Raw genomic sequence first — 19,827 nt, forward strand, 5'->3', positions numbered from 1 at the left:
TACGGTCAGAGGGCAGCTTGATGGCACAAGTGTGATACCAGCTAATTTCCGTAGATGTTGAAAACCGTGTGTGTATGTGTGTGTGTGCGCGCACGCACGTGCGTGCACATGCGCGTGCATCCCATAGGTAGAGAGTGATGATGACGTGTACTTATAAAAAATTTAAAAAGTAAAAAAATTAAAAGTCTAAAAAATGATTTAAATAAATTATTTATCATATATAATATAAATCATTGATAATTTTATTATAATTCTTTAATAATTATAAATTATTCATTGTTTTATATCATTTTAACAACCATTTATAATTATACATTATTCATAATTTTCGATAGGTAAAATATTTTATACTCATAAAAATAAAAAAGTTAAAAAGTCACCAGTATAAAACAGTTTTTAAAAGTATATTTATCCTTACATACAATGCCCTTCATTATTACAACGTAACCCTGTTTCTCCAAAAATGCACTGTCAACCTAACGCTCTTCCAAACCTGAATGTGCTTGCTAGACTCTAGAATCTTCCCCTACAAGGGATGCATGTTATCATCTAGCCCAACCCTCCTGGTTTATAGAGGAGGAGAAAGTTCCGGGAGTTAGAGTGACTTGGCTGGGCCTTCCGCACCCCCACTCCCCCCACCCCCACCCACCACACGGATCGCCCCTTCTGCACAGGGGCCCTAGTTTTCTGAGGGGTCTCTGCAGACGTTACCTTTCACAAGTCTGTCACTGGCTCGCCCCTCGCCCCACATGTGTGAGTTGTAGGCCACTTTCCCAGATAACCCGATATCTTGGTATCTGTATCGGTTTGCACTAGCTAACCCATTTGAGTCTCAAATTATGACCAATTTTAATGGAGATAAACTTTCTCCCCCGGCCGCCAAAAAAAAAAAGGAATGAGAAAATCAATGTGATGATAAATGATTCATCAGCTGTTCAGAGTGAGGATTTGGTATTTGTAGCAGGCAGCTGCCCTCTTAATAGCGAGGAACGTGTCAAATGACAAGAAGTTTCCTTTCTCGCTTGCTAGGAGCAAAATGAGATTCTCTTTCCCTTTAGCAATTGAGGCTTATTATTCTCATTCACATCTATATTTGAAAGCAGGCAATGGCAAAGGTTAGACTTCCTTTATTCTTTCCTTGGTGGTCCGTTGAAGATACTTAACCATAGCTGACTTCACAAAGATGCCTCATTTGGGGCCAATCTGTGAGTTTCTGAGAGTGGTCTGCAAATATAAATTTTCTATTTGAGTCATTTTTAGCCCATTAGAGGAGCTCATAATTTGAAGGATTATAATGATGAGTGCGTTTAAAATTGAATAATCACCTACTAATTTTGCCTGTTTTTCTATCACCTGCAATTAATTTTGATTTACCACATTGTTTTCAAGGCTTAATTGATTTAAATTAAAAAGTCCAGATAAAAATGTTATTTAGAAAGGCTCATCTTATATTGGGAAATGCCCACAGTAGATACTCATGAATGCTGGATACCTACCCGTACTTGCTGGGTCCCTGACGAGCCTTCGGTGAGCAAAAGGGCAGTGTGGCTTCATTCCATTCAGAACATTGGCATTTCCTACCTGCCCCGTGGCAAGTGCTGGGCTAGGCTCTGAGGATACAGAAAAAGTGGTACAGGTGAAGCCCAGCCTCACGTTCTTGATTTCCACAACACAATCTTTTGGGTAGGAGGAGACCTCAACTCAGTGGGTGACCTGACATCTGGCCGCAGTTTTGCTATCTTTGGGCAAAATCACCTTGCTTAAAATCCCTTCACCTCTGCCCTTCTATAATTGTAAAATGGGTCTGATCGATCCTGCCCCACCAACCTAAGCTGTTTGATAGAGAGGGCTTGATAAGCATTTGCTAAACAGAGCGGCCCGAGTCAGCTTTGTATTGCTGAATCTCCCTTTCTCTCGGCCTGGGTCTGTGGCTTTGCTCCGTGGCAGAAACCACGAGAGGATGGTTGGCCAACTCCCCCAGGCTGGCACAAGGATTTAGCCGGGGTGAGGGAGGCCTGCCAAAATGCTGCACCAGACCTCTGCCTTAGTCACCCTTCCAAAAAGGCATCTCACTGTCTTGGGGTCGCCGTTTCTTTCTTGAAACATCTTGGATCGGGGAGAAAGGAAATAATTCTCTCTTGTTCCTGTTTCTTTCTCAAGAGTTTTCCCCCCAACTTCTTTTCAGGTATCTTTTTACTCTTCAGATAAAGAAGGATTTGGCTCTAGGAAGGCTTCCATGCAGTGAGAACTGTACTGCGTTGATGGTATCTCACATCCTACAGTGTAAGTAGCAGACGGCGGCTTCGGGGCGAGAGCCAAGCAAGGGAGCCGAGCACCCTCCCTGTGCCCATCCTGTGGTAGGACTTACAGAGGAGAGAAAGCCTGCATAAAGTGTCCGGAACCCGCATGGACCAGTACAAAGAGGCTGACCATTATAGCCACTCAGCTTTGAATTCCAGATCCAGTCCCTGCTATGTTCTAGCTGTTGTAGGCTTGGGTGAAGTCCCCTCACCTGTCTGTGCCTCAGTTTCCTAGTCTTTACAATAGTGACAAGAGGTGCTTCTCATAGAGTGGTTATGTAGATTATAAAAGTCAATGCGGGTTTTCTTCCATCATGGTGTAACCTCCACCCTCACCAACCCCCACCCCCCACCCCCACCTGGGGCTTGCTGTCCAGGAGCTGGGCTGGACTCATCTGTCCAGGCATGGATTTTGCCAGGCAAGCTCCACCTCCTCTGCTTGCCCCGGGATACATTTCTGGTATGTGCTTTCTGTAGCACACCATCATGTTTGATGGGATTTCTGCATTGCTCTTTATCCTGAGTCTGGGGAACCAAGCACAGAATACAGCAAGTAAAAGAGGCTAAAAGGAAAAAAGGCCCCAGGGGTCTACTAGGGTCCCCCATTTGCTGGCAGCCAAGTAGCTGGACTAGGCTGAATAATGAAGGCAGGGAGAAGGAGACCCGGGGAACCGCAGGGGCCTGCTTGGGAGGGGGTAAAGCAAGGCAAGCCAGTCTTCTCCTGCGCCCCTAACAGCGGGGTCGAGGCGGCTGGAGACAGTATTTCATCTCCTATGGCCAGTGGACTCTCTCCCTTTTCTAGAGAGGCCTTCCAAGAACAGGCTGTTCTTTACCACTTTTGCGGAATCGTAACATCATTTTTTGGCTTGTTTTACAAGTTCGGTGTTGACCTCTGTCCCTGACCATTCTGACAGGCCAGAGCTGGTCGATTTCTGATTTCACTGGGAGCACCAGGATGAAGTGCTTGGAGAGAGACATTGTCTAAATCGGTGTTTATCTCAGGGATGCCTGCCTGGGATAGGTGACCACAGCCCCAGGGTATCAGGAATGCAGTGGGCAGTGAGAACAATAGTAATCAGGAAAGGCTTCTGGAGGAGGTGGCTTTTGTGCTGGACCTTAAAGGAGCGCATAGGTAGTGATAGGCAGAGACACAGCTCAGGTATAGGTCAAGCATAGGGTCTGTTTAGGGGAAGTAACCGAGAACTACAAGTTGTATGGGTGGGCTTAGAATGCTCGGCTGGTGGGGTGGGGTGTGGGGTAAGGCGCATAGACAAAACAATGTTGGAAGACTTCTCCTTTTTCATTATCAGCCTGTTAATGACTGGGGCTCCCCCGCAGCCTCTCATGGCTGTGGGGGAGCCCCATTTCAATTTTAATAGCTGAGCATTATGGATTTGGGCATTCCCTAGTGGCCATTTGAGGCATAGCACTGAGGACTTTTGCTTTTCTAGAGAATACTTTGTCAATACAAGTTCTTTCCATAGGGAAAAATCTAAAGTTTCAATGAGTCCCAATCCTCCCAGTGCAAGTCACTGGAAGCTAGGGCAGTGTGCAGAACATCAGCAGGTGGCTCGTTCTTTTGCCCATTTAGTCATTCATCTGATATTTACATCATAGGCACTCCAGAATCTCCACATGCTGACCTCATCTGCCTAAGTCTCTCTTACACATCCCTTTTATGAACGCTCTTAGTAACTTCTTTGTCATTCATTCAACAAAAACTTATTGAGTGCCTACCACATGGCAGGTGCTGTTATAGGCACGGGGAACTGGGCAGTGAGCTGGACAAACACAAAGCCTTGCTCTCATGGAGCTCACCTTTTGGCAGGGAAGGACAATCAGACAACCTAAATGAGGAAATATAGCATGTATGTTAGAAAGTTGTAAGTGCATCGGGGAAAAATCACATATGGGAGGAAGATGGGGAATCCAGGGAGTGGATACTCAATTTTTCAATAGAGTAGTCAGGGTAGGCTTCACTGTGAACATGACAGGTGAACAAAGATTTGGAGGAGGTGAGAGGGCAAGCTTTACAGAAATCTGCTGGAAGGTCGTTCCAGGCAGGGATAACATCCTGTGCAAAGGGCCCGAGGTGAGAATGTGCCAGGAGTGTTCAGAAACATTTAAGCAGACTTTGTGGCTGGCTGGAGCTGGGGGAAAAGTAATCATGGAGGGCCTTAAAAACCTACTAAAGAACTAGAACATTATGTGAGATGGGAAACCATTGATGCATGTTAAGCAGAGGAATGAGATTATTAGAATTAGGTTTTAACGGGAACTTGTTGGCTGCCGGGGTGAAAACCTTATTCTGGAATGGTGGAAGTAGGGAGACCAGAGAAGAGGCTGTAGCAGTAGAGAGAGATGATGGTACTTTGGGCCAGCGTGGTAACAGTGAATATGCTCATAACATTTGCTACCTTCTTGTACTGCTGATATTTACTCATGTGAGTTTCATAGGTCTCTTCCTAGATTGTCATAGTCTTGCATGGAGTGAAAAACTAGCAGTCTTATGTGTTCTTGTGTTTTCCAAGGGTCAACATAGGGTCAGGGTCATGTGCTTAATAAATAGTAGGGTTGGGTGTGTGTGTGTGTGTGTGTGTGTGTGTGTGTGTAATTTATTTTTTAAAGATTTTACTTATTTAATTGAGAGAGAGAGCAGGAGAGCATGAGTGGGGGGAGGGGCAGAGGAAGAAGGAGAAGCAGACTCCCCACTCAGTGGGGAGCTTGATTTCAGGACCCTGAGTTCATGACCTAGGCCAAAATCAAAAGTTGGACACTCAACTGACTGTGCCACTCGGGCACCCCCTCTAATTTATTTTTAAAAACAGCTCTATTGAAGTATAATTTACTTATCATAAAATTCACCCTTTTAAAGGCTACAACTAAACAGTTTTTAATAAATTTACAAAGCTGTGCAACCATGGCCACAGTCCAGTTTTAGAACTCTCCCATCATGCTGAGAGACCTTTCCAGGTATAATATTTTTGAAATTCATGTATGTTACACCATGAATCACAGCTATTTCTTCCTTTCTTTTGCTGAGTCGTATTCCATTTTATAGACATACCACATATTGTTCATCTCTGTACTTGGCTGTGGACATTTGGATTGTTTCCAGCTTAGCTAATATGAATAATGTTATGGACATTTGTGTGCAAGTCTTTGTTTGGGCACGTTCTCATATCTTTTGAATAGATTCCCAGGAGGGTAATTGCCTCATCTTAAGGTAAATTTATGTTAAAAATGGTAAGAAACTACCAAACTGTTTTCCAAATTCTAACAATAAAACCAGAAATGTATCACATTTCTAACATGCCACATCTTCACCAGTAGTTGGTATTATCTGAGTTTTGGAGTGTGTGTGTGTGTGTGTGTGTGTGTGTGTGTGTGGTGTTTATTTGGTTGTGGCCATTCTAATGGATATGAAGAGCTATCTCACTGCAATTATACTTTGCATTTTCCTAGTGAGTAACGATGTGGAGCACCTTCTCATCTGTTTATTAACAGTCCCTTTTTGTTGGCAAAATGCCTTTCAGATCTTCTGCCCATTTTAAAATGGATTGTTGTCCTCTTATTGAATTTTGAGAGATTTTTATATACTCTGTTTTAAGTTTGCTTATTCTTGTAAATAATCTCTATGTGGGGCCTAGACTCATGACCCTGAGATCAAGAGTTGCATGCTTTCCCAACTGAGCCAGCCAGGGGCCCCAGATTTTTATATATTCTGATTAAAAATCATTTGTGAAATATGTAATTTGAAAAATTTTTACCCCAGCTTGGTGACCTAACTTTCCGTTTCTTAATCCTGGGTTTTGGAGTGGAACAGATTTTAATTTTGCCAGAATTCCCCTTTCTCAATATGTTTTAGTGGATCGTGCTTTTAGTGTACCTAAAAACTCTTTGCCTAACCTAAGGTCACAAAGATTTTCCTGTTTTCTTCTAGAGCCTTTGCAGGTTTACCTCTTAGGTCTAGTTATATGATGTTTTGAGTTATTTTATTTTTTTTTGTCTGCTTGTATGGTGTATGTTGTGAAGTGGGGATCCAACTTCTTTTTTTCGTGTGGTTGTCCATTTTCCCCCATTTGTTGAAAAGACTATCATTTCCCCCATTAAATTGTCTTGGTGTCTTTATAAAAAACCAATTGACCATTAATGTAAAGGTTTATTTCTGGATTCCTAACAATATTCCATTGATCTATATGTCCTTATGCTATTATTATACTGTCTTATTTATTGTAGCTTTGGATTGAGTTTTGAAATAGGGAAGTGTATGTCTTCCAACTTTGTTCTTCTTTTTCAAAATCGTTCTGGTTATTTTGCATCCATGTGTTTCCATGTTAAGATTATCTATCAATTTCTATCAATTAATCTATCAATTAAGATCATCTATTAATTTCTATTTAAAAATGTGGTGGGAATTGCATTGAATTTATAGATCAATTTTGGTAGAATTACCACCTTAATTATATTGAGTCTTATAATGCATGAACCCGAAATGTCTCTCCATTTATACAATCTGTTAAAAATTTAAAAATGTTTTGTAATCATCAGTATACAAGCCTTATACATCTTTTTATTAAACTTATTCCTGAGCACTTTATTTTTTAGATGCTACTGGAAATGGAAATTTTTTAGTTTCATTTTTGGATTGTTCATTGCTAGTGTATGCACATACAAGTCCTTTTTGTATATTGATCTATTTTGCTAACTTGATGAACTCCTATATTCTAGATGTTTTTTTGTGGATTCCCCAGAATTTTCCACACACATGACTGTGTTGACTGCAAGTAAAGACAGTTTTATCTCTTCCTTTTCAGTGCAAATTATTGATATTTTTTCTTGCTTATTAATTGGATTGACTAGAACCACCAGTACAATGGTGGATAGAAGTGGCAAGAACAGATGTTTTTGTCTTATTTCTGGTCATAAGAGAAAGCATTCAGTTTCTCACCATTTAGTAGGATTATGATGTTAGCTGTAGGTTTTTCATAGATAACCTTTATCAGTTTGAAGAAGTTCCCTTCTATTCTGTGTTTCTTGGATTTTAAAAAATTTTTTATTATTATCTTTTTCTTGAAAGAGCAAGAGAAAGAAAGAGAGCAGGAACATGGGTGAGGGGCAGAGAGAGGGAGAGGGAAAGGCAGAATCTTAAACAGGCTCCGGGTCCAGTATGGAGTTGGATACTGGGCTTGATCCCACAACGCTGAAATCTTGACCGGAGCTGAAATCAAGAATCAAATGTTTACTAGTATTTTGTTGAGGATTTTTGCCTCTGTATTCATGAGGTATATTGATCCGTCGTTTTCTTATGATGACTTTGTCTGGTTTGGGTATCAGAGTAATACAGCCCTCATAGAATGAATTAGTAAGTATTTTTTCTATTTTGGGGGAGAGTTTGTGAAGAATTGGTCTTCATATCTTCTTTGAATATTTGATAGAATGAATCAGTGAAATCATATGGGCCTGATTGTGTTTTAATGAGATCTGTACATTTATCAATTTTGGCAAAAAGTAAATTAAAAAGCCACTGATATGGCCTTTTTAAAAAGAACTTGTTTATGAGGATTTTTATGTAATGCGACTTATATACATACATACCTCATCTGTCATGAGCATATTGGTGAACATGTCATCTGTCTAAAATGTAATACAAGGGTGCCTGGGTGGCTCAAATTGTTAAGCCTCTGCCTTCCGTTCAGGTCATGATCCCAGGGTCCTGGGATCGAGCCCCGCATCAGGCTCCCTGCTCAGCGGGAAGCCTGCCTCTCCCTCTCCCACTCCCCCTGCTTGTGTTCTCTCTCTTGCTGTGTGTTTCTCTCTGTCAAATAAATAAATAAAATCTTTTAAAGAAATGTAATAGAAAAAAAGAGAAAAGAGGAAGTAAGTTTCCAGCCCTCAAAATCAGTGTCCCATATCCATATATTTTAGTCACAGGATTCCATGGAGAATGTATTTACTCTTACAATTCATAAAATGCCAATTGTTTTGGATATCTATATCTTGGTTAGGAATCCTAATTATGACCAAGTGTGGAAACCTTTTCGGGAGAAGTCAGTAACCAAGAAGTGATTCATACCAATCTGACAGAGAGGGAAAAGGCATAAAAATTATAAGGAAGACCCAGTAATTCAAAAATTGAAAGATTTTGAAGCCATTAACTATAGGAACAGATAATCCTGTATACCTCAATCACCTTTGTAGGCATTGTGCTGTGACAGGTGTTTACAACAATAAGCTAGAGACATCTAGAAATGAGTAGATTATGATCAGGGATAAGCTGCCAGTGATTTGGGAAAGCCAGAATGATTTCCAAAATGATTCATTTACTGGGCATTCTGGATAGCTGGGGTTTTACTCGTTTCGTCCACAGTGATGAAAGGCTGTGGCTGGCTTGCATTTGTACTTGGGATTCAGTCTCCTTTTCTGTTAATGCACAATCGGGGTAGAGTGAGATTAGGGGCCCGTGTGAGTTTGCTAGGGTTGCTATAATAAAACACCAGGAACCAGGTGGCTTAAACAACAGAAATGTCTGGACGCATCCTCACCCGCCCTTTCCTCCAGGTACCAGGTTCCTGGTGTCTCTCTGCAGGGTCAAGTTTGCTCTTCTAAGGACACCAGGTCCAACTCACATAGGGCCCACCCTACTGACTCGTTTTAACTTAATCCTTTCTTTATAGGCCCTATCTCTGAATATAGTCACGTTCTGAGCTATGGGGTTTAGGACTTCCACTTCCGTGGTGGGCAGGGGGTGGGGGCACCCATTCAACCCATAATATGCACTGGTGAGAAGAAAAATACCAGAAACAGAGTGTGGAAGAAGGAACCAAAGAAATATTCATCTGTGATCCTGGAGCCTTTAAGACACACTGTGCCTATGATTTACTATACCGAGACTTCATGGCAACCCACTGCTTCTGATTTGAAAAAGACCCAGTTATGGGGCACGTGGGTGGCTCAGTTGTTAAGTGTCTGCCTTCAGCTCAGGTCATGATCCCGGGGTCCTGGAACTCAAGCCCTGCGTCGGGCTCCCAGCTCAGAGGGAAGCCTGCTTCTTCCTCTTCCATTCCCCCTGCTTATCTGTCTGTTTCTCTCTCTCTCTCTGTCAAATAAATAAGTAAATAAGTAAGTAAATAAATAAATAAATAAATAAAATCTTTAAAAAAAGGAAAAAGACCCAGTTAATTCCCCCCCCCCATCCTAAAACATAAATACATATAAAGCATGGAGTAGGGGGCCTAGGGCTGCACTGGCTGCAAAGAAAAGGCTGTTGGCGTGGTTGGAGGGTCTGCTGAGTGCTCCGTTGCTAAAGCCCCCAATGCTAATGTGAAAAATGTCACTTCTCCATCATGCAGCAGAACTGGGAGACTTTCATGAAGAAACAGACAAGAAACACCTGGCACAAACCCGCTACTTACCGAACCAGGACTGTTTAGAGAGCAAGATTGTGCACTTTCATCAGAAGCACGTGTGAGTCCTTCAACCAGTACCCACTTCTACCAGCAGGGAATGGGACAGCTGGGGTCAGCCTCTTAAAAGCAAGTCCTTGGGGCACCTGGGTGGCTCAGTGGGTTAAGCGTCTGCCTTCGGCTCAGGTCATGATCTCGGGGTCCTGGGATCGAGTCCCACATCGGGCTCTCTGCTTGGCAGGGAGCCTGCTTCCCTCTCTCACTCTCTCTCTGCCTGCCTCTCTGCCTACTTGTGATCTCGGTCTGTCGAGTGGATAAATGAAGTCTTAAAAAAAAAAAAAAAAAAAAAAAAAAGGAAGTCCTTAAGTCAGAGAAGCTCCAGGCTCAAGAAAACAGTGAGCTCCTCCAGGATCCCTTAGGGAGGAGGTGGCATTCTTGCTGCATTTATTAAGCTCATAAATTCTTTCCCTTTGCAGTGGCAGGAGCCCCGCGGAATCTGACATCCTGCTACTGGATGTAGCGAGGAAGCTGGATATGTACGGCATCAGGCCTCACCCTGCCAGCGACGGCGAAGGCACGCAGATCCACCTGGCTGTTGCTCACATGGGAGTACTGGTGTTACGGGTAACAACCATTTCATTCCAAGTCCTGCGGCTTTGGGGGTTATCTTGGCTCCAACTTGGGTGACCTTGCCCCTCAGTCTTACCACCAGCCAGGAAGGGAGGGGATGCTTATGAGTGTCCCGTGTCCAGATTCTTGCCTGCCTGGGCTTTGTCTCCATTTGTGGTCTCTGACGGACTGATTTGACTCTGAGGATCATTGGATCGGGCCGGCGTGGCGGAGAAAGTCAAGAGGCCCTTTGGAACTCTTAGACCCTACATATGAATATGGATTTTGGCATCCTAAAAGCTTTGGCTGTGACACTAAGTACACCCACCTTGTCCAGACCCACCAGAAACAACCCAAAGAGACCCAATGAGAGATCCGAAGAAAGTCCCAAACAGGTCAGGTGCAGACTCGGCTAGAAGTTTCTTGGTCTTCTCATGTTTCGGGTTGTAAACTTTGCAGCACGAGAGTCACACAGGTGGGCAAAAGACCCAATGGGTCACAGGAATAAGTGTTCTCCCAGGAAGGAATTTGACCCATTCTACTCTAACTGCCCCCCATTAGTCCTAGCCGTTTCCTACTATGTGGGAGAGAATGGGAAGGGGAGGGGAGCAAGGCCGTCATGTTAGTCGGGAGCTCTTCCAGCCCGAGCACTTCTGTGGACAGTGTGGAATAAAGTAGCCAGTCTATTTTGTCCTACCCCAAATGCAGTCTAAGAATACTTGTGTACCGAGTACTTTGTATGTGTTCGGTATTGCATTATTCTTAAAAAAAAAAAAAAAAACACAAAAAACAGCTTTATTGAGATATAATTTGCATAATCTACAATTCATCTGGTTTAATTGTTCCGTTCAATGGGCTTGAGTATATTTACAGAGTCTGGCGGCAACTATTCCTTCATTCTGTCATCCTTCTGTCGGTGTAGTTACTGTATAGCTAGCCAGTGCTGGATACTAGAGCTGCAGAGGTAAACAGGAGGGATGCTGACAAAGTCTTTCTTTTCTTAAAAGATGTATTGATGTATTTACTTGAGAGAGAGAGAGAGAGAATGTAAGCAGGGGGAGGGGCAGAAGAGAGAATCCTCAAGCAGACTCCCTGCTGAGTGCAGAACCCAACATGGGGCTCAATCCCAGCACCCTGAGATCGTGACCTGAGCCGAAATCAAGATTTCTGGCTGAGCCACGCAGGCGCCCCACGGACCTTGCATTCTAATAAGGGGGGAAGACAGACAATGAAGCAAGTAATTTTAAGCAAATGCCATGTATTTGTTTTCGAAGAAGTATGGGGTGCTAAGGTAACGCATGTGAAAAGGGTTTAACATTTGAGCTAAGGGGGCACCTGGCTGGCTCAGCTGGAAGAGCTTATGACTCTTGATCTTGGGGTCATGAGTTCAAGCCTCATGTTGGGTGGAGAGACTACTAAAAATAAGTAAATAAATAAACTTAAAAAAAATCTAAGCCAAGACCCAAGGAAGTTGTCCAGATCAAAGAGATAGGGTTGGCTGGGGCTGGGGGCGGGGTGCGGATTCCAGACAAAGGGCACAAAGACAAAGGCCCCGAGAAGGGGGAAGGATGGCACGGTCAACAAACTAACGTTAAGCATGACCTATGGCTCAGGTCATTAAGATTCTCACAATTTGGAGAGACCAGAGTAATAGTGATCAATATCAGTAATCAGTCATAAGTAATCCAAAGCTAATCTATCCTACACACCTGAAGCTGCGCAACAAGCATACCTAACAAACTAATAAATGTGGTTATCCATAGAGAATGGACAGATGGGTACAGAGGGACAGATACAGGAATGATGGTGGTGGGAGCCAGACTTCTCGATGTGTATATTTTTTGTATACCTTTGATTTTTGGACCATTTAAACAAACAAACATCAAGCAACTGACCAACCGGCCAACCAACCAACCAACCACCCAAAAGAGCTAAATGGTTTGAGCAGACCAGAAGAGCCCAAGGCGTTCAGAGCGGTTAGAAATGGATAGTTACACAGAATATTTTAGAAGGGGGTGCTGGCACACTGGCAAGACAGCTTGACTATGGAGAAGGCAATTCTGGGTAAGGAGAATGACGAGCCCTCTGGGTGGGAAGGCACAGAGTTGGATGGAAGGGTGTTTTCTAGGGTCAGTGGGATAGAAGGCTGGATGTTCAGTACAGCTGAGGCAGGACACCCCAGCCAAACATGTTTAGACTTGATGATGCCTGCAGTGAGAAGTTCTGGAACGTATTCGAGTAAATGCGGTGGCCGTTGAATCTGGAAACATAGGAAGGGGGTGCAGTTAGAGAACTGACTGTAGTCATCCCTTCCTCCCGTGGTCTCCCTATCCTGGCTAGAGAACTTTCCCACGTGAACCCCTTCTTGCTTGCATTTCAGAACAGCCTTATGTCCCCCTGGAATACCTTCTTTGCCCACAGCTCCTACCTAGTACAACAGGATCATCCCGTGCAAGAGGCGCGATGGTCCCATGCATGAAGTACGTTTTCTACGAGGTTCTCATTGTTTTCCAAACCAGCTTGTGCTGACATTCACCTTGAAATCTGCCATGCATGTCATTACAGGGCAATACCAAGATCAATACTTTCAACTGGGCTAAAATTCGCAAGTTGAGTTTTAAGAGAAAGCATTTTCTCATCAAACTTCATGCCAACATCTTGGTAAGTAGTTTCTAATAAATTCTTTTACTTTCTGTTCACTTGGGATTTCTTGGTTGTTTCAGCAAATGGTCTGAATGTGAGTGGTGAAAGCGGAGGGGTGAGGTACTCCCTTTTTTGCCTCTACATAAATAAACCGGAGCATTAGTCATATTTTTACTCGAGGCAAAACACCAAGAAATCCTATTGGCAGTTCAGAATGAGTAAACTAAGTCGGAAAATGGGGTGGCTGAAATGAAAGCCAAGTCTCCTTAAAAACCATGTTTTTCCCCCAGGGATTTGATAAGTCAAATTCAAGTGACCAGATCTAGGACTACGGACATGTTTAATGGCTGTTACCTGCCCCATTTTATATTTTCGTCTCCTTTCCTTAAACAAAAACAACTGAACACTGAGTACGTGCCAAATAATTGAACACTTATTTGCCAAAGCAGGATGCGGTATGAGGGGGTGGGATATAGATTAGGCAAAAGCAGCTCTTATTGATCAAGGCTGGATTGTACAGGGTAAGACAAAGGTGCTAGAAAGGAAGCTTTGTGACTCTAAAGGAAATGAACATGTGTATCAGCTCATTTTTTGACTTCCAGAAGATGCTGTAGTATGGCCTTCATTCTCTGGATCTTAGTCTCACACAAAAGTGTTCATTTGAGGAGTTCAGGAGACTGTCTCCAGTGTAAAACTCAGGAAGTGTCCCAGGGCTGCATGTGGGAACCTGGAAAGGAATGAGGGAAGGGGGGAATCAGCAGAAAACAGGGCTTCATGCACACATGCGCAAATGGGGGTCATAAAGTGGGTTGGGGTATGGGGAAAACTTAACCTTTAGGTCTGAAAGGCTAAGCTCCCCTGGAGCAGATGAAGACATGCTAAATGAGCAACACAGAGCATCACAGAACAAGGCAGCATAGGGAGGGCAAAGTGCTTCTAGCTGGTATGTTGGAAAGACTGCTATACATGTAATCATCCTACAAAGCCTACCATCTATAAGGAAATCGCCTCCTCCCCCTCTTTCCTGTTGGTCATTTATAACTTCTTGTCATCTTGAAAGGATGTCCTTTGATGTTCATTTTAACTTAATTTACAACTTCATAAAAATGTTCCTGGCAGAGAAGAGGGGGTAAAAACGCGTTTGAGGTGTGGGGGCTCCAGTGCAAGATTGGCTTCTCAGAGAAGGCTCTGTTTTTGAGCATTGGCCATGTCTGTTCCTCGGAAGGTTGCGTTTGGTTTTAGTAGGTGTGAAGACTGTAGGGAGCCAGGTGGAAAATCAGAAGCTGCATGGGCCCCTGAACCAATCGTTTGGAAAACATTAGGAATCAAAGTTCTTTGATAGTCTTGAAGGATGTTTGGTTTGATGGAAATTGGTTTACACAGGTGTTGTGCAAGGACACCTTGGAGTTCACCATGGCCAGTCGAGATGCCTGTAAGGCTTTCTGGAAGACCTGTGTGGAGTACCATGCTTTCTTCAGACTTTCCGAAGAGCCCAAATCCAAGCCCAAAACCCTACTGTGCAGCAAGGGTTCCAGTTTCCGCTATAGGTAATGAAATATTGCACATAAGCAAACAGGACACACAGCTTCTTTTCAGTAGTGTGGAAGGCAGTGGGAGGCATTAAATTCTAGAAGCAATAAAGAATCCCCTTTACTGCTCCTTCTCTGTGTCACACCTGACGTCCATATTTCCTAAGGGGGAGGCCAGAGAAGGGAAGCACCCTAGTCTAGGGGCTAGATCAGAATATTGGCAAAGATGGGGGGGGGGCTTATGCTGTTTAAGAATATGTATTTAATGAATCTATAGTTTTCCTTATATTGCAACTTACGTGCAAGGTATCTGTTTGGTGATGGTTGGGCAAGAAAGGTGGGGAGACAGTCTTGGAGGAGCTCAGGGAGGCCGAACTCCGAGCTATATGGTGGCAGAGGTGGCAGGTGACACTTTGGAGGAATGGAAGCAAGGTCAAAATCAGATCTCATTTTTACACGAATGCACCAGCCTAGGAATTCTTTGGAAGAAGCCTTCAAAACTCTTAGCTAATATTTAAAACAAAACAAAACAAAACGAAATGAAACAAAACCCTCTTAACTGAATGTTTCCCATAGGGGATTTTCAAACAGTGGAAGCCCTCCTAGGAATTGAGATCTCAAAAACATAGGTATTTTTTGATGGAATCTTTCCAAAATGTGTTTTTACAAATCCCCACCTTCTTAAACAGATGATACTGGGCATATTTTGCCCTTTTCTTAACTATCAGAGTTATTATAAACATCACTTATGATCCTCTGTGGGCAGCTGTGGTCCAGTGATAGCCACCGGGTCGGGGCAGGGGAGACATGTCAGTCTCTGTACCTCAGTGATAAATGGCTCAGACTTGTTGGGTTTTATTATTTTTCCTGATTTCTTTTTTGGCTCTTGTGTTTCTCCCCGCCGTCAGCTGGCTTTCTTTGCTGGTGTATGTCTGGCTGTTGCAAACGTCTTCTACTATTTAGTTAGCTGTTTTCCTTGTCAGGAATTGGAAAACCAGCTAAATAGCCTTATTAGAAATTGTATATAAATTTGCAGGTAGGGAAAAGGCCTTTATAGGAAAGTCGGTTTGTTTTCAAGGCCAGAATTTTTAACTGTGATATAGTCCTGTTCCGAAGCTTTTAAAAATCTTCTGGGTTCTGAGTAGTTGAGGTTGCTCTAGGCCTGATAGTTGAAAAAGCGGGTAGTTATCATTATTGTGATTGATGGTCAGCCATTCAGGGCATATGTCATTCATGGGGACGCTTGACTTCAATAGTAATTGAAGCTTTGGAGTTTTAGTAGCCTACTGGCTTAGGAGTGGTGTCAATAAAATATCTCTCTCATTCTTAATCACAGTGGAAGGACCCAACGGCAGCTTTTGGAATATGGAAAGAAAGGGAGATTGACGAGCTTGCCCTTTGAGAGGTACGGGATTTTCTCTCTCTCTCATGTTGATTTGAAGCCGAATGTAGAGATTTCTGTGTATTCTCTGTGTGCCTGCAGACCATTTCAATTCCTTCCCTTTGTGGATTACAGGAAACATTACCCATCTGAGTACCATGAGCGACAGTGCCGGTCCTCACCAGACCTCCTCTCTGATGTGTCAAAACAAGTAAGGTTTCTGAGAATCCCTTCTTCTTTAGATAAATGTACTGCATCTACATGTCAAATGCTTTTAAGAATTGATTCTGCCAGAAACCTCCCGGTGTGTGAAAAGGTGACTCTGAGTAGGCTAGCCTCCTCAGGAGGTCTGTTAGCTCAATCTTTCCAGCCAATAGAAGACCATTTAATAAATTACCACTGGTGTGCACCTTATGGACTGAAAGGATCTGGCACATCTCTAAATTGCAACTTGTATTGCTAACGTCACATAAAATGCGGATCCAAGTGAATTTCTATGGCTTTGAATTTTTTAAACTAAAAGCTCTATTTTTACCTAATGAAAAATTTTAAGGCTTAGAGGAAGCTTTAAGGTCTTGGGTTAACGTTTTAAAGTACCCTTGTCGTGTAATTTTGTCACTTAATTTAAGAACAAAGTGCTATTCTGGAACCGTGAGATGATGGCTTCATTTGAGTTTTATAAGCATTAACCATGTTAATTATTTTTCTTTTGCTCTCCCTAAAAAAAATATATATATATAGTTCTCACCACCTCTCATGTCTTCATTCAAATCGTAGGCAGTTATTATCTCAAAGGCATCACGGAGGTATAATGCCATCAGAGGGTCTATCAGTGACCCTCTGATGCCATTTGTAGCCCTCCTTCCCAGCATTTTATAGAGAATAGGAAGGAAGCTAGAGCAGAAAGGTCAGGAGATCCACCTCGAGTCCCAAGGCAGAGCCAGAACCGGAAAGCAGAACCCCTGGCTCATTTATAAATGAGCTACTAAACCATTCTGCCTGAAGTACCATGCCAGCGGAAGTACCTGGAGAACTCAGGAGGCAAGGAGTGGGATGGCAGTGAGAAAGGAGACTGTCGTGGGTCTTTAGCACAAGGATTGGGATAGGATACAAGGTATTTCCCTTTCTGTATACATTCATCAACTTGGAATAGAACATGGAGTTGAGATGACCTTGTGAAAATACCTTCGTGAAATTCAAGGCCAGTTGAGATCCTTGCCCCACCCCCAAGCAAATGGCTTTTCTCTTCTTTCACCAACGTGTCCTTTCTCTCAAGGTGGAAGATCTGAGACTCGCATACGGCGGTGGGTATTACAGAAATGTGAATGGAGGGCACGCGTCGGAGCCGGTGCTCGACGGTAGGAGGAGGAACTCCGCAGTGGAGGTGACGTTTGCAGCAGAGCTGGAGCGTTCCAAACCAGAGGCGGATCCCACGCTGTTACACCAGTCCCAAAGCAGTTCCTCTTTCCCTTTTATTTATACAGACCCCGTCTTTAGTACTGACCCGGATCCCAGAGACTACTTTGAGGAAAGGAGTCCTCTGAGCTCCTTCCAACCAAGCTGTAAGTTTGCTGACAAGCACATGAGCACATCTTCTGGCCTTGCAAGCAAAGTGAGTCCAGCAAAGCAGCTAACTTACACAGATGTGCCCTATATTCCTTGCACGGGTCAGCAGGTTGATATTATGCCTCCCCAAGTCTTTTTTTATGTGGACAGACCACCCCAGGTGCCCAGACGGTCCCCAGTCATGGCAGAGGAAAGGGAAAGGCCAGACAGCTGTCTAGAGCCCACTGCAATGAAGCCAGCCAAAAGAAGCCCAAGGAATGTCAGAATGAAGAGCTTTCAGCAAGACTTTCAAGAACTCCAAGAAGCTATGGCCAGGACTAGTGGGAGGAGCAACATCAATGTAGATCTTGAAGCGGAAGACCCAAATTTAGAAGATGCATTTGCATACAGCATTCAAGACCAAACCCCCAAGCGATCCCAGAGCCAGTCAGACATGAAAACGATGCGTTTTCCTTTTGGGTCTGAATTTAGACCTTTAGGGCCTTGTCCTACTCTGAGTCGTAAAACTGACCTTTTTACATATATGTTTGCAGAGCAGGAGTTTCCAACAGTTTTAATGGATGAGGGAGCAGCAGAAAGGTACATAGCTAGTGAATCCAGTGATTCGGAATCAGAAATTCTTAAACCAGGCTACTACTCTTTGTATGGCAAAGGAATCAGGTCGCCCATGGCCAGAATCCGCTTGTCTTCTGGTAGTCTACAGCTTGATGAAGAGGATGAAGGTGTTTCTTTCAATACGCCAACTGCTGAAGACAGGACTTTGTTAAAACCATGTAATTACTTTTTAGCTTGAAGGTATGAACTCAGTGAACGTTTCTGGGCCAGTTCCACGTTGTCAACTTGGGTAAAAAATAAGGAACCTCTGCACAAACCATTTTCTTAGTTACCCTTCATTGGTAATGAGGGGATCTGCTATGTTTGGGCACCTAGCTCAGGAAAAGATCCAGCTGCTGCCTCATTCCTCAAGCTCCCCTCTTCAGTTTCCGCTGAAGGGGCTCTAGAACATACCCTCTCCTCATCAGCACTGTGGTGGGGCGAGATGGCTACTGGTCATCTGCATTATACATTTCCCCATAGAGACATCGGTGACTGTCAGCATTGTATGATGTTGACAGTATGGGTTGGCATAGCATTGGCCTCTGATGTCTTTTCGTGATTTGGTAGATTGTGACTGTGTTGGCCATTTAGTTTTTAAGCCATACTGTGACTAAAGGTTCCTGTAAAAATGGTCCTGTTTTATGGTAAAGACTTCAATTTTTTTTTTAACATATGTAAGGGAGAACATGGCCATCCTATACCTCAAGAACAAGATGGTGGCATAGAACCTCCCATCAGATGCATCTGGGACTTGGAAGCATTCTAAACCCTGGAATTTCACGAATCGGTCAATTTCTAAAGCCAGATAGATGCCCAGAAGATATTATGACGTTTGACTTACTACTTCTCTACTCTTAACTATGATATGTAGTGACAGATAAAAGTTTACATGTTGGTTTCTCTACTTTCTCCTGTAAGACTTTATTGTTTTGCCATCTCTTGCATGTATGTAGGCAAGGAAATGAGATGAATGGTATTTTAATAAAGAGTGATGGAAATCCATTTACTAAAAAAATAAATTGCAAGTATGATCTTCATTTTGTTTTAGTCAATTTCAGAAATGGCTGGTTCTGGTCTATTATCAAGGGAAGAGACAGAGAACAAGAAAAAGGAAGGAGACAGGTGAAAATGTAGAGTCAGGGAAGGAGAAGATGTAGAATTGGGGTAGTTGATGAGAAAAAGGATAGTGCTAAAACCAGACTGAGTTCATGAACCAAGATTCATTCTTGAACCATTCAAAATTTCCCTACTATTCCCCCTGGAAGGTCCAATATTCCATTTGAGCCCTTTTGGTTATTGATTTTAATGTTAAGTACAACATATTTATGAGATAATGGTAGGTACTAACTTCAAAGAAACGATGCAATTATAGAAGCAAGCTATTTTTTAGAACATTTTATTTATTTATTTGAGAGGGAGAGAATGAGTGAGGGAGCAGGAGTGGAGGGGGAAGGGCAGAGGGACAGGGAGAAGCAGATGCCCCACTGAGCTGGGAGCCCAGAGATGTGGGGCTTGATCCCAGGATTCTGGGATCATGACTTGAGCTAAAGGCAGACACTTAACCAACTGAGCCACCCAGGTGCCAATATGCAAGCTCAATATACATTTATGTAATATATAAATAAATATAAATATATATTATATGTAACAATATATAAATGTATATATAGCTTGCATCATGGTATTACTTTCCTAGTTCTTGTATCAGAAAAATTCCTTTTAATACACCTCTCTCTAGCCCTTTCCCACACTCTAGCACTTTCTTCCCTGCTCCTACCCAGTAACATGAATATAAA

The 19,827-nt window shown here is 43.0% G+C and overlaps 1 protein-coding gene across 1 annotated transcript in view; it reads left to right on the top strand.

Moving 5' to 3' along the window:
* FRMD7 (FERM domain containing 7) overlaps positions 1-19,062 on the top strand; it is a 47,635-nt gene extending 28,573 nt beyond the window's left edge. The window contains exons 5-12 of the mRNA XM_004778721.3: positions 2,186-2,283; positions 9,653-9,767; positions 10,183-10,330; positions 12,881-12,976; positions 14,342-14,505; positions 15,824-15,892; positions 16,004-16,079; positions 17,145-19,062. Coding sequence (XP_004778778.1) covers positions 2,186-2,283; positions 9,653-9,767; positions 10,183-10,330; positions 12,881-12,976; positions 14,342-14,505; positions 15,824-15,892; positions 16,004-16,079; positions 17,145-18,227 — 1,849 coding nt within the window. The 3' untranslated portion in view covers positions 18,228-19,062. The remainder of the gene's footprint in view (positions 1-2,185; positions 2,284-9,652; positions 9,768-10,182; positions 10,331-12,880; positions 12,977-14,341; positions 14,506-15,823; positions 15,893-16,003; positions 16,080-17,144) is intronic.
* Positions 19,063-19,827: the final 765 nt, after the last annotated feature.

The sequence above is a fragment of the Mustela putorius genome, unplaced genomic scaffold (assembly GCF_011764305.1).
Source record: "Mustela putorius furo isolate JIRA1106 unplaced genomic scaffold, ASM1176430v1.1 tig00003899_pilon_pilon_pilon, whole genome shotgun sequence".
NCBI lineage: Eukaryota > Metazoa > Chordata > Mammalia > Carnivora > Mustelidae > Mustela > Mustela putorius.